General features: G+C 43.5%; 1 protein-coding gene across 2 annotated transcripts in view; it reads right to left on the bottom strand.

Moving 5' to 3' along the window:
* The window catches only part of ubr2 (ubiquitin protein ligase E3 component n-recognin 2), a 35,731-nt gene that overhangs the window by 1,772 nt on the left and 19,141 nt on the right, over window positions 1-14,818 (bottom strand). For both annotated transcript variants that reach the window (XM_074675357.1, XM_074675358.1), the window contains exons 18-44: window positions 14,740-14,805; window positions 14,440-14,556; window positions 14,301-14,364; window positions 14,064-14,188; window positions 13,888-13,940; window positions 11,830-11,932; window positions 11,642-11,690; window positions 11,279-11,433; window positions 10,993-11,095; window positions 10,773-10,882; window positions 10,409-10,492; window positions 9,952-10,133; window positions 9,492-9,700; window positions 9,310-9,403; window positions 7,501-7,662; window positions 7,295-7,383; window positions 7,111-7,171; window positions 4,899-5,047; window positions 4,754-4,809; window positions 4,517-4,613; window positions 4,310-4,377; window positions 3,828-3,966; window positions 3,655-3,745; window positions 3,426-3,556; window positions 3,104-3,212; window positions 1,995-2,129; window positions 1,422-1,592 (exon numbers count right to left, since the gene is read on the bottom strand). In XM_074675357.1, coding sequence (XP_074531458.1) covers window positions 1,422-1,592; window positions 1,995-2,129; window positions 3,104-3,212; window positions 3,426-3,556; window positions 3,655-3,745; window positions 3,828-3,966; window positions 4,310-4,377; window positions 4,517-4,613; window positions 4,754-4,809; window positions 4,899-5,047; window positions 7,111-7,171; window positions 7,295-7,383; window positions 7,501-7,662; window positions 9,310-9,403; window positions 9,492-9,700; window positions 9,952-10,133; window positions 10,409-10,492; window positions 10,773-10,882; window positions 10,993-11,095; window positions 11,279-11,433; window positions 11,642-11,690; window positions 11,830-11,932; window positions 13,888-13,940; window positions 14,064-14,188; window positions 14,301-14,364; window positions 14,440-14,556; window positions 14,740-14,805 — 2,972 coding nt within the window. The remainder of the gene's footprint in view (window positions 1-1,421; window positions 1,593-1,994; window positions 2,130-3,103; window positions 3,213-3,425; window positions 3,557-3,654; window positions 3,746-3,827; window positions 3,967-4,309; window positions 4,378-4,516; window positions 4,614-4,753; window positions 4,810-4,898; window positions 5,048-7,110; window positions 7,172-7,294; window positions 7,384-7,500; window positions 7,663-9,309; window positions 9,404-9,491; window positions 9,701-9,951; window positions 10,134-10,408; window positions 10,493-10,772; window positions 10,883-10,992; window positions 11,096-11,278; window positions 11,434-11,641; window positions 11,691-11,829; window positions 11,933-13,887; window positions 13,941-14,063; window positions 14,189-14,300; window positions 14,365-14,439; window positions 14,557-14,739; window positions 14,806-14,818) is intronic.

The raw sequence follows: 14,818 nt of genomic DNA, 5'->3' as shown, positions 1-14,818 counted from the left end.
CTTCACACACACACACAAACACACACACACACACACACACACACACACACACACACACACACACACACACACACACACACACACACACACACACACACACACACACACACACACACACACACACACACACAAAGAGTCTGTTAGCATAGCACTAAATATCATCATAGGGTTGGATCTGAACCTTTAATGGCTGTGTCATAAACAGGTGTGTATTAAACAAGACATTTAGCCACGCTCATCTTCTTTTTCCATGGTGGATAAAAATGCATGGTTTTAAATTGATTTGAATTTTGGAAGGTATTTCATGAACTCCTATCCGTGTGTGTGACCAGACAACCACTTCAAAGACTACTGCACAACAACAAAACGCCGCTAAATAAGGCTCTAGTTCTCGTCGTGTCTTTTCATCCTGGCAGACTACCTGCGTTTGTTTATATCTGGCACCAGACTCCGCACGCACAGACTGATACACTAAGCGGCGAGCGCCCCATAGCCAGCTGTGGCTCTGCAGCGGAGGTAGCGCCGTTTTACGACACGATGAGAACTAGAGCCTTATTTAGCGGCGTTTTTGTGTGAAAGTAACGTGCTGAAAATTCTCCAAATAAAGCGTGAATGCAGATTTTTTCAGATTTTTCCGATGGGAGTCCGTTTATTTGTGTTTTTGGTCAAGTAAAATAAGGCCCCGTCTGAGTGCAGAGGAAACGGGCAGAGGAGCAGGGAGGGGGTGTTTGGTGCGAGCACCCTGGGCTTCTGCTGCACAAAAACACTGCTGTGGGGGTAATTTCTGCCCTAAACCTTGTGATAGGACCAAACTTGTTCCATCCCGGAGTATCACTTTAAAGACGACTGCACAACAATAGTCAGGGTTTGATCCCCCCTTGTGACAAATGTAAGCAGAGTCCTGATTTTAGATGTCTCTAAATATGAAACCACCAGATCTTGAAGGGTGGAGGGTGTATCCAGAGGGATTTTACTTCTCTCTGTTTGCTTGGAGAGGATTGTGTGGCTGATTTGAAGTGATAGTATTAAGCATGTTAGACATGTGGGGGGAACCCTGAGGACAGCCAGGTAACGTAGGGTAAGAGTGTGTGGCTTTGTGTGTGGTGTGTTGCCCTGTCATTGAACGTCACACACTACAAGAACAAAACTGATAAATCTACCGTTATGTGTTTTTTTTCCCACATCTCTTCATGTGTCATCATCTCCTTTAGTCTTTTTATGTTCTTAACTTTTAACTCCTTGTATTTTTTTTTATTGTTGCTTTTGTGCCAACTTGTCTTTGTTTCTGATTGTGTATCTGCCTTGTACAAGCTGCTCCACACAAATTGACCCATGTGGGATTGATAAGGTTTTCTGAATCTGATTTTGCTTTGGCCAGCCTAGAAAACACCAGCTGAATATCAGACACACAGATGTTTTACCTGAGGAAGAGGCCCAGGCCCGCCCCACAGGTGAAGGTGTGAGCGGTGCAGGCTCCTACGTCCTCTCCATCCACCTCCGTCTGACAACAGTAGCTCTGAGAACACAGCATGGAGCCACAGACCAGACACAGGGTGGGAGCTCGAGACTTGTCCCCTCCTGACCGTGGACACCTGTGCATGGAACAAACACGTCACAAACACATGAACACGTAAATTCATGGATCACTGTCTTTTGCTTATCTAAGAATTCAGGCTTTTAATGTGGGAGCTTCCTAAAACAATAAGCTCTGCTGCCATGACAGAGTGGAGATGGAAAACACAGATCTGGAAAAAGTTGAGCACGATAAGGAAAAATTAGGACCTGTTTAGTTAAAGGACTGAAGCCGGGGCTTTAGTGTGACTGAGAAGAAAGTATGAGAGCAAGCATCACAAATTCAGGAAATGAACTGATAAAATTAATTATGCTCTCTAACTGAAGTAACAGGTGCTGCATACACACAGGAATGAACTGACAGAGAAATAAAGGTTCAGGTTTGACGGCTCAGTTCTGTGTGCTCTGTGCGCAGTACTGACGTGAAGCTGGACGCCTGGTTGATCAGGACGCTGTAATCCTCCGGCAATTCGATGAGTCGATTTGACACCCTGGGGAACCTGATTATGACTCCGCCCCCCTGCAGCGTCTGTCTCACACTTGGATGAGAACACCACCTGTAGAGCACACACACACACACACACACACACACACACACACACACACACACACACACACGCGTACACACACCTCACTGAGTTCTGCAGTTCTTTTGTGAAACTTACTGACAGCAGATGACATTTTGTGTTGAGTGAAAGTGGTTTATAAAACACTCTAACAGCGCGTCCAGGCTGAGTGAGCAGGTGCACCGCTGCCTTTGAGCTCCACACACGTCCACAACAACGTGACCCAACAAACCTCGAGCTCAAGCTTCTGTCAGGCAGACTTAAAACCCTTGAGGAGAAACCCAGAGGTACCTGTCTTTATTTTCTGTTATATTTTTAAACTTTATTTGCAGAGGACAGGACAGTGGGTAGAGCACGGTGGGGAATGACCAGTGTTGCCATAGTTACCTTAAAACAGTCATCTGATAACTGATTACTCCTTTAAAAAGTAACTTGGTTACTTTACTGATTACTTGATGTCAAAAGTAACTAAGTTAGACTACAAGTTACTTTACTAATTACATTCAGCAGCTGCCAACAACAATCCCTTCAGCTTTAGAGCTTCACGATTGAGCAAAATTGTGAATTGTGATGATTGTGATGATAAAAATGGTCATCTCAGGGTTCCAGCATCACTGGAGATGACGTGAAGGAAAGGAACGTAAAGGTTTCTGTTTGGGCCAGAGAGAGGAGCTTTATCCAGAAGCTTTAAACTTCATTTAGGACACAAAAACTTACACTAAAAACTTTAACGAACCTGTGACAAACCAAAACTCACCATCAGGGTGTACAGTCCTGTTTAGGAAAGACACGATTTACCCCAAACCATCTGAATCTGCAGAGATGTGCGAGCTGTTTGTTGGGTCAGGCTCTCAAAGACAACAGCTGCTCTAAAGGACTGTGGCAAAACACACGGCACTACGCACCTACTCACTCTGCTGGGTGTGTGTGAGTGTGTTAGCTGTGTGTGTGTGTGTGTGTGTTACCTGTGTATCAGAGGTTCCAGTAGTGTGTGGTGGCTTTGATAGAGCAGCAGCAGGTTGGAGGGTAGACTGAGGTAGCTGCACAGTGCCTCCCACTGACCAGGACCTGCAACTGAGACAACACGTGCATACACAGATGAAAATACACACACCCACACACACTGAGTGTAAAATCGACATATAACCACTTTGTTTTTTTGTGAATCTGCTCCTGATAAAATGTTTTATTATTCAGGTGGTATGTTTGACAATGCAGGTGAACTCTGTGATTTTATCAGCTCCTACATGTGTGTTTTTTGACTTTTATTGCTAAGTGTGTTGTTACCTAGCAGATCAGCAGGTGGCGCTGTAGAGTTCAGGTAGTGGAAGAAGAGGGAAGAAGCCCGGAGGAAGGGCAGAATGCCGACTTTAACACAATGAGTCAGCTGCCACCCGGAGGTGACTTCAGGTAAGACACTGTCAGACAAACACAGACACACGTTCATGAATAAAACATGCACACAGGCGTGTCATTCATAAAACTGAGCTGTTTAGATTAGTGTGGTTGTGCTCACCTGCCCAGGTGTTGCCTGATCATGCTGTAGAGCTTACACGTGAGCTCCTCCTCCTCTGATCCACCGTCATCCTGATCCATACACACGTCCTCTACAGACAGAGGTGAGACAGCAAAAAGGGGTGAACAGGGGTTTGTGAGAACTCTTAACATGTCAGTGAATGTGAGACTTACCTGTGGTGGAAGTGAGCAGGATTTGGACAAGGTGAGCCACAGTTACCAGGTGAAGGATGTGGAGGTGAGCGGAGTCCACGCCGCTGCGTCCTGATTGGTCGAGACTGCTGACTGAGTTGTAAGATAAGACAGTGTACACCTGCAAAGAGAGGGAGACCCTTCACTGACTCAGTGGACTCACACCAGCTGCTGGATTCACACTTTTTAGACCATTAACCAGATTCGAACTGAGTTTAAAAAGACAGTTTGATGAATTCACACATGTTCAGGCAGAGAGACAGAAAGTCTGACAGAGTTTGCACAAAGACCACCTCACATGTGGCCTGCCTGGTCAGATTAATCCCACTCTGTTTGAGTCTGGGGCTAAATTTTAGTGGAGAGGTTTATGAGCTTAGAGAGTCAGAACTTTGTTTTTACAGAAAATGAAGTGAATATAATGTGAACTCTGATGTAAAAAATGATGAACACAAAGGAAAGCTCACCAGAAGGTGAAACATGTCGACGTCCAGGATACAAGGAGTGTTTTCTACCTGAGAGTCAGGAACCAGGGCTGAAACACACAACACACACATTTTACACAGTGCACATCTGTTAATCTCTACATGTGCTGTGTGTGTTCTGATGTTGTCTGTTCATTGATTGTGATAGAAGTTGTGTTACAGTATTTAAGTGTGTGTGTTTCTCTGTACCTGAGAACAGTCTGATAAAGTGTGAGTGAATTGTTTGCAGTGGAGCTGCTGTCCAACAGGCCGAGCTGAACCTGGCCAGAGAGCTCAGACAGTCGTCCTGTAACACAAAGACACACACACACAAACGCATTGACAAAAACAAACAAACGTATAGTTTAAAACATCTTTAAATAAATCTTTCAAATGATTGTTAATGATCAAACGAGCAGTCCTTTCAGTCTGATCAGACAGAGTTACCTGTCGACAAGGTAAACTTCCAAACAGCGGCTTCTCCTCATCCATGAGGAGTCGCTCTGCAAAGAAATGACAGCTGTCAGCATGGCCTGATCCCTCAGGTGTGTTGTTGTGTGTGTGTTCCTTTGAGGAGAATGTGTGTACATACCTATACTCTGGATGGTGTAGGCACAGGTGGACCAGATCAACACCGGGACTCTCTGGTCCTGCTCGTTAGGGTTGACCTTCAGCCCCACCTTGTAGGTAGACATGCTGAACGTGGTGATCATTTCATTGATGCTGCTGGAGAACGGGTTCCTGAGGGAGACAGTCACATCAGTGCTGATGTTATCCAGGTGTGTGGTCAGGTAGGGATGAGTAGCTTTCACATTTGAAATGATACAGTATCGATGCCTGGTAACTGGCAATTGGTACTGGTTCTCAACAGAACCAATTTTTGGTACTTTTGTGTGTTTATGTATACATATTGATTTGCTTAATAACAAAATATCAAAGATTTTAAATTTGACAAATTTATTTTTCAGTATATAACCTTGCAATGCTATGTCATGTCCAGTATGGAAAATAACCTACTTCCACTCCCTCACAGTCACAAGGATGCGTTTAGGTACCGAAACATGGTACCTTTTGATTTTAGGTGAATCAGTACTTGATGCTACAGACCATATTAGGTCGGTATCTATAGCGCCCAATTCACTGCCCATCCCTATGGTCAGGTGAACTGTGGTTTACACTTATTGGTACAGGGCTGTAATTAAGGATTATTAAAACTACGTTTACAGATTTGTGTTCAGTGGGCTAACTCTGTTATGTTGCTTTTTGTTACTTTTATGACCCTCAAATAAACCTAGAGCGTGATTATTGACCAAAACCTAACACCACAACTTCTACCGCCCACTGAAGTGGAGTACCGTATTTTCTGCACTATGAGGCGCACCTAAAAGCCTTCAGTTTTGTCAAAAGCCGGCAGTGCGCCTTATAATCCGATGCGCCTTATATATAGATCAATATTGATTAATCATGGCTACCATGTTCAGGGGGTGTGGCCGAAGTAACAGCGGTAAGAACTGGTAAAGAGGAATTCTGCTAAGTGCTAACGTGAGCTCGCAGGCTGGGCCAGACTTCTTCTCTTGTTATTTGTTAAAGCAATACAGCGCCCCCCAAAGGTCTGGCATGTGAAATGATCTCTGGAAACGTTTTTTGTGGACGGCAGACACGGCTTCGTCTTTACAGCGCACTTTTTTTGAAAACGGCACAGAAAATAGTTGGATAGGAAAATGTGCGGCTCCGTGTGGATGTAGCCTGAGTTTGACTGACTTATTGACTGTTTTGTTGACATTCCCTTTAGCACAGCTCTATCTAGCAGATGCACAACGCAACCCCAGCCACTACTGTAGCTTCTACTCTATGCGCCTCATAATGCAGTGCGCCCTATATATGAAAACAGTTTTCAAATAGACCATTCATTAAAGGTGCGCCTTATACTCCGAAGCACCTTATAGTGCGGAAAATACGGTATTATTAATCTTTAAGATTAAAGCCATTGTATATCATTAATTTTGAATATTAAAGTCAAATCAAGCTAAAACACGACCCATTGCAGCTTTTCATGACACAAAATCTCCCATTTTATACAGAAACGCTGCGACAGTTTGAGACAAGGAGCTTTTATCTTTTACATGACACCAAACACCCAAACGTCAGCGTCCTAGTGTCTGATTACGCAGTGTTCTTGTGTTGGAGGAGCACAACGTGTATGATGTATGAACAATGATGGCAGCTTTGAGTACACACTCCTGACAGTTCCCCCTCACACACAGAGATGACATTTTACCGTTGCTACCTCCTTCTCACTGAGGTGGCTCTGGTCCACTTAATACATCTCTATCAAACAGTACAACACTTAACCCTACATGTCTGGAAACACAGGTAAGATACTTATCTATACAGGAAACCACCAATTACACTTACTGGATGTGTTTTATTTTATTTTGTCTGTCTTAAGCCACAAATAAAGTTTTGGGTGGTGTTATTTTTGTTGTGATGACCTCGCCTCCAGCACATGATGTAGGTGGTTCTTTGTTTGAGCCCAGCAAGAGTTTGTGCTGTTTTTTTTCTGGTTTAGGGTCAGGTCTTTGGAGGTGGAAACACAAAAAACTGGTGCTTGATAAGACACCAGCTCCAAACTAGTTCTGAGACTGGTTTAGTAGAAAAGGGATACATGTTATGTCTCTGTTACTACCTCTGCCGTGGCAAACCTTCCTGTGACTGAACTGGGTATGCCTGAGGCCCAGCAGCACACCTGCAGCTACCACTAAACAGCACAGTGATGAGGAGAAAAAAAAACAGCGCTGACTCACGGTGGAGTGAAGTCGACTCTGAATCCTTCAGGAGCAGCTGGCTCTGTCATCTCTGCTCCATCTGAAACACACGCGTGACGTTTACATGATGTGTTTCAGCTTTGTCCTGGTTTCATCCAAACAGTGTGGAACACTTAACACACAAGACAACACAGATGATGTGACCCCTCTTAATGAGACTGACCGTCAGACTGCTTCCTGTGAGCAGAGTGTAGTGCTGCTATCTGCTGACTGGTTGTTTTAATCCAGGCCTCCAGACTGGGATGATCCACACTGAGGAGAAAGACAGGCAGTGAGCTTCACCTCGTGTCTGAACCTGTGTGTAGGTGCCTGTATCAGTGTGTGTATACTTTTGATCATGTGTATGTGCCTGCATGTTTGTGTTTGTACCAGGGGTGAGGTGAGTGTGTGTGAGGCAGTAAAGGGATCACAGTGTTGCTCAGACACTCGCACAGTGGACACAGAAACTCTCCGTTCTCCACGTCGTAGCTGGTGTGACCTCTCAGGCGCTGCTGACGTCTCTGCTCCTTCAACTGGACCGCCTCGAAGTACCTGAACACAGGAGCAGGAGAGTCACATGGAGCAAGCTTCTGCTTTCATCTTATCATGTTACTTTTAGATACATCAGCTACAGTGAAACAGGTCTCTAGTGTTGGAAAGACATTTGGACTATTTGGGTGTTTTTCACACTAGAGGTTCCCGGAAATACACTTACAGCAGCTACCAAGGCCTGAATGTTGAGATTATGCAAATTGGTTTATATAAGAAAAAATAAAATAAAAGTAGTTGCACTACACCGCCAGACCAGTAGAGGACAATTATTGAAGTGAAGGTCATTCAGCAAAGACGACTCCAAAGAACGCAAAGACAGGTGACATAGTAATTGCTCCAGTTAGCCTGTTAGTTACTTGATTGAAGTTAGAGGAGACTTGGTCTGTACTGGTTTTGTTCGTGCTTTGATGCTCTGCAGATAGATTTGTTGATTCAACACTTAAAAGGAAACATTCGACGGCCACTAGAGACAAAAACTCAAAAATAATAATTCAAGAAAAAAACTCAAAAATTTGCAAGTTCATTAAGTGGAAAATTTACGACTTAATAAACTAGTGAATTTGCGAGTTAATAAAGTCACAAATTTGGCCATACTACGCCGGCCTAATCATGTACTTCACTGCAAGATGGACCGAATTGTAAGCCTCATAAGATTGTACTTTGGAGTTGATCTTAGCAATAAGGAAATACCACTGGTTTTAAGAGTAAACAGCCGATCTCACGCTTCTGCAGCGGAGACCAGAGCAATCGATAACAGTTTACAGTCCACTCTGACTTCTCAGTAGATCACAGATGAACAAACAGATCGTGCAAAGACACATGAAAACATCTGACATCTCCCATATCTGTCACAAAACAACCTTCAATTTATACAATTTTTTTAACTAGCCTATCTGAATCTCTCAAGCGTGGCATCCCCTGTGCCTGTGCATCAACTAACACCCGGGGCTTGTCATAAACCAGCAAATTTACGACTTTGCAAGGTTGTAAATTTGTGACTTTTTTAACTCGCAAATTTACTAGTTTATTAAGTCATAAATTTTCCACTTAATGAACTTGCAAAGTTTTGAGTTACTAAAGTCGTACATTTGCGACTTTAGAAACTCGAAAATTTTGAGTTTTTTTCTCGATAATGTATTTATTTATTTTATTTCTTTAATGGCCCTAATACCCCGTCGTAGAAACAAGCATGTATATCTTTAAAAAAGTATACAAAGATGGGTTCCCAAGTAGTGGACATCCACTGACACGTTCAGCTGAAGGTCTCCAGTTTACAGGATCACTCTTTGACCCGTGACACCGGGGGACACATTCACACCATCAGGCTCACCACCTGATGGTGAGACCACTGTTGTCGATCACAGCTGGGTGTGATGTTATTGTGGATTGAGGAAGGGGGAAATAAAAAATACTGTGGGTGATCAACCAATTAGAAGTGTTCAGCATACAGGTCCCTGTGTCTTAAAGTTCCTTGACCTTTGGAAAGTGCCCCCCAGGCAGGGCCGTTTCAAGTGGTTGATCAACTACCCAAGAACTAAATTAAGACCCTAGTTCCTGTGGTTGAAAAGCACATTTTGTGTTAGCTGCTCTGAGCATGAACTTCTGTGGTTGGAGTTGTCTGGTTTGTTTGCAGCTGCAGTGTCTCACCTCTGCCAGCAGGTAGCATGCATGATATGTCCACAGCTAGCAGTGTGAATCCCCAGAGACAGGTCAGGGTGCATGAACAGAGGCTCATGGCTTTCTGCAAACGCAGTTGAACAACTTTCAGTTGATAATTATTCACAGTAATTGATCTCTGTACTGATTACTTAAATTAAATCTTTACCTACCTGGGTTAGGCAAACTGCGGCGGCGGTTTTTGGACAAAACTGTAGACCTCTGGACAAAAGCTGCCAGAACCATGGCTTTTCGATGACCTTTGACCTCCTGCTCTTCTTGACATAATATGCAGGTAACCAGCTGGCGCCTCTCTGCTCCGCTCACCCTCCTGGGACCAACACACACTTCAGAGTGACAGGATTGCTCCAGACAGGGAGGACTAGGAGGAGAGCGCAAGCCGTGTATTATTCTTTGACCTTGAGGGATGAAGTCTGTGTGAACACTGCCAAAGTCTTTACTGTAAACGTCTGAGTTTTCATTAATAATCACACTGTGGTTCTCCCTGACCACACTCTCCAACTGTTTATCACCAAGATCTCATAGTTTCTTAAACACATTAGTCAGGACACTATCTGCAGTATTAAAGGTCTGTGAACAGACTGATAAAACCTGGTTCATTCTCCCTGATACCTGTTGTCTGCAGCAGCAGATGTGGAGGCCTCCAGCTCTTCCAGACTCTGCTGGAACAGTTCTTTGTTCTCATTGATGAAGTGTTTTTGCATTTCAGACATCTGAGCCATGATCTTCTCCCTCCTGAGCCGAGCCATCTCTGCCTTCCTTTTCCTCTCAGCCTTGTCTTTGTCTCGAACCGTCTGCAGAGTGAAAGTGAACAACTTCAATCATCTATCACATATTAGCAAAGTTAATTTGGCTTCATTTAAGTTATTTTCATATAAATTACATAACTGCTGTCTTTAATAAGAAAACAAATCATTGGGGTTGAGGAGGGAGAAAGATGATGATCTAAAGTTACATGCTGAGTTGGTTAAGAGAAGAAAGATTGATGCTGACCCTAACAACTTTCGAAATGCCTTGTTCATTTCATTCTAATTTAACGTATATGTTCAGTGATAAGTTTGTGTCTCACCTCCTCCAGGCTTTGTCCTTGGCTGACGGTGACAGTGGAGGTGGATGACGTCCGCTCCCTGATGGTTTTGATGTTCGCCACCATCTGCAAACACAAGCTCCACATCATCAAGAGAAACATCCAGATAAACAAAAGAGACTGCAGGTGTTGTGTGTGTTTCTGTGTCTGACCCATAGAATCACAGAGGTTTCTATTTCAAGCACCTCCTTTATGTGACTTTTAAACAAAGCTGGGCTGAAGAAAGAGCCCTGTTAACACTCTGTAACACACCTGAGTAACCTGTTAACCTAGCAGTATCAATCTGACTTCAGACTGATGACAGATGGATGATAAATAGTGAGGGAGTTGTGACATCAGTGTTTACCTTTAGGATCCAGGTGATCATGTCTTTGTGGACTTCCAGGTGAGGAGCATTCTGTAGACTCTCCAACAAGGCAAGGACACTTCCAGAAGTACTGGGAGCTTCACCTGGACCTGAAAACATACACACAGAGTTATTACAGCGGACACATTTCTCTCTCATCTCTCATTTCTATCTATTAGAGGGTGTGGTGTCATTAATACTGTCAGCTATGTGAACTGACGTGTGATCTTGCAGGTGTAGTTGAAGGTGATGTCATCGTCTCCACTGCTGTTTTCTAGCTGCTGCTGCTCCTCCAGCAAAGCCATCCCCACCAGGTGAAGCACCTGTAGACAACACAGAGAGCAGAAAGAGGGTGATGTCCCTGGGAGGTCAGTGGAGCAGCTGTCAAGGCTCACACTTGTTAAAAAAGAGCTCAGTGATGCCAGGGTAACAGCTGATATATCTTACTTTCAGAAGAAAATGAAAGCTTGAAGGACTTATAAATGTGCTTTCTGTTTGAGTCTCACCCTCTGCAGCATGGACTCCGTCCAGCACCCCCCGCTGGGCTCTACAGCCCACTGCAGCACAGCGCCCTCTACAGCCAGCAGCACGTCACACTGCAGCAAGTTCACCAGGCTGCCAAACAGAGGACAGAGGGACGGAGGAAGAGGCGGGGGCAGGGCTGATGCACACAAACACACACAGACACAATGCATGTTATTGAGAGTATCATATTAAGAAGAGTTTAACATCACAACATGAGTCAGTATAACATCAGCAGACTAATTTCCGATGATCTGGGCTGGTCTCAGTTCTTTGGATCCTATTCTTGTTTAATGAAATTTTGTCACACCTCATCAGATCAGTTACACTAAGTGAGGTATATTTACCTGTGTCTTCTCCACTTTGTCTCCTCTGCTTCCTCTGAGCCTCCTCAGCCTGAAACACACATCACATATTGTAACCACAGAAGGATCATGAGGTTAAAAACTCTGACCTATCCTGCTGGATACCAGAACCATGACCCCTTTAACACCCTCATCAGTTACACGTTTAGTGCCCCTGTCATAATTTGTACCTTTGACTGGTCGGCTCTGCTGTAGTGATGGAAGTACAGGTTGAAGTGTTTGTTCCATTCAGGGCGCAGTTCGTACAGACCTCTACCTGTCACACCTGGCTTCCTGTTGACAAGGAAAATGAAACCGCACGAGAGTCAGATCTTGAGATTACACTGTAAATGTAGAGAAAGTCACTGAAACATCCAGAAGTCCACCTTAAATACATATCAGTTTACCTGAGGGTAGTTTATTTAGCTTAAAAAATTAACTGCTGATACTTTAAAGAAGGGGTTTTCTGTTTTCTCATATTTTATACATAAAGATAAAGTAACAAAGCTGGATGTTCAGATTAAACGTGTCCAGATTTTCAAACCTCCACCTTTCAAGACTTAATTTGTCTATAAACTGATTAAAATGGTCCATTCAAAATATAACGCAAGATGTTCATAAGGTCTTTATGAGACTTGCTGAAATGATGACTTAATCACATAGGGATAATCAAACTGGTTCATGACAGGTTGGAGGAGTGGGCCTCAAACACCAAGGTCACCCATAGCTCTACACAGGACAGGCCTCCAGAGGGCTGGCCAATCAGAGGGAAGGGGGTTTGTGGAGCTGAGAGCCTTAAAGAGACAGCAGCTAAAATTAGGTTTTTCAGAGGAAGGCTAAAATCAGGGTTTATTGTGAGAAAAATAAGGATTTTTTTTTAAGTTGTCAGTCATGTAAAGCTGTTACAGGGGTACGATGAGACCAACAGTATACAGCTTTTTTATTCCAAGGTTGTGTCCTGGACAGTTACTTGGCAAATAAAGTCAACTCCATTAAACTGTATTCTAACCTTCATGTTGGTCACACATAGGGATGGGTACTGCATTACGTACTTTTATAGGTACCAACCAAATTCCATTGTACTATTAAGTACTGATTAATGTAAAACTAAATGGTACCATGTCTCAGTACCTAAACACATCCTTGTGACAGTGAGGGAATGGAAGAGTAGGAGATTTTCCATGCTGGACATGAACACAGCATTGCAAGTTTTTATATTGAGAAAAAAATAGGTTAAATTGAAAAACTGAGATTTTATTATTAAACAAATTAATATTTATTATCACATAAACAACACACAAAAGTTGGTACTGTTGAGTGTTGAGTACCAATACCCATGGACAGCTACCGGACATCAGTACTGTATCGTTTCATATATCAAAGGTACCCATCCCTGGTCACATGACAGCTGTAATTCATTTGTATCACCTAGTTTTCCAACAACCAAACTTATGTAACAAGCTGTGTAAAATACTTGATTCTGACTGGTTTAAACCTATTTGTAGGATAACTAATTAAAGAGCAATGCCACAGCCAAGCAGCTCTCAAAGCTCCATCACTTTTTCTTCTGCTTGCTGACACACAAGCGAAAATATTTTAGTAGAGAACCCTGCTCTTACAACAGCAGTAAAGAGCCATGTTTTAGTTAAGAGTGCAGGATGTGGTCTTGCTGTAAAATGTAAGTCTGATGGCTGCATACGTCACTCCTTACCCTGCATTTGCTGTCCCTTTCCTAAATGAATGAACTACCCATGCTATGTACACTGATGCATCTCTCATGTGGCTTTTACTCTGCAACACTATCAGACAAACTGTCCGTAGTAAAAAGTCTGCTAAAACTTTAATCACTATAATCCAGGACTGAGAGTACAGAATAAGATCAGCAGAAACCAGCGGCAGAAAACTAAGACAGCAACAAAAGAAGGATTAACAACAGACGTCCCAACACAATGAGAGCATTTACAGGAGGGATTTAGAGGTGGCATTTCTCCCTCTCTCTGATTTCCAGCAGAGCTAACGCTGCTCTCAACATGCATGTTGGAGGAGGAGAGCGAAGGGAGATCTTTGGTTATCAGTTACAGATGGCCATGTGATAAAGTTGAAGAAGTGCTGATGGGGTTTGATGTTTTTAGGATTGACTTGAGGTGCATTTATATTTAAGGTGGACTGATGGTTGTCCAGGAGGATGAAGCAGGTTTTTTGAGGTGATTATGCATTTAAAATGGAAGTAATGAAGAAATTGGACTGACTTGAATGAAGCCACGGTGTCGATGACTTTCTCTAGACCGGTCTCCTTGTTTCCCTGAAATAAGAAACAGCCAGAGGTCAAGCTGTGGGCGAACAGGATGGTAGGTGGACAGATGAGTAGACTGACAGGTTTACAGGCAGAGCAGAACAAAAAGAGACCAGCAGGTAAGTGTCTTACATTCTCAGGTAAAGCCTTCACCAGCTCACTGTGAGCCATCGGTCTGATTGACAGCTGGTGGATGATTTCTCTCCTGACCTCATCAAAGGGCTCCACCTGGCCGACGCCTTGCACGTACCGCTCACCTTTACACACACACATACACAGGTACAATGTTAACTGTGCTGTTAAAAACCTGACTTCCTGTTTGACCTCTTGAGTGTTCTGCTTATAAAATGCTCCATCAGAGAGACTCACAGACGACCATGATGATGAGGTGAAGCATCTCCTCGATCAGAGTGTTGTTCTGCTGAACCACATCCTGCCAAACACAGACAGGAGAAGTGAGCAGAGTGTTAAGGAGTGTGAGTAGAGTGCCAGAAGAATCAGTATTCACCTTGTTAGCCTCCCTGTATCTCTTCCTGCAGTCTGCAGAGCTGAAAATGTGAAACAGTTCAAATCGACTCAGGACGATCATCAGAAAGTGGTTTGGATCCATCATGGATGCCCCCGCCTGAACAGAAACAGACACAGCTGTCAGACAGAAACCAGGTGGAGCAAAGAGGTGAGAGAAACTGAAGCTGTTGTCTGTTGTGTGCGAAGCTTCAGATGGACTACGCACTAACTTAAACAGCAATGAAGAGCCAGCATGGCCCTGCTCTGTGTCAGTGGAGTAAATGGAGAAAAAAATCTTTACCTGCAGCATGATGATGTCTTTGTCAAACATCTCCACTCTGCATTTGACGTTGTGATAGTAATAAATCTGAAAAATCACA

Source organism: Halichoeres trimaculatus, unplaced genomic scaffold (assembly GCF_033239565.1).
Source record: "Halichoeres trimaculatus isolate MK-OKI-2021-1 unplaced genomic scaffold, fHalTri1.1 fHalTri1_scaffold_8, whole genome shotgun sequence".
NCBI classification, from domain to species: Eukaryota; Metazoa; Chordata; class Actinopteri; order Labriformes; family Labridae; genus Halichoeres; species Halichoeres trimaculatus.
This window is presented reverse-complemented; position numbering and strand designations above follow the sequence as displayed.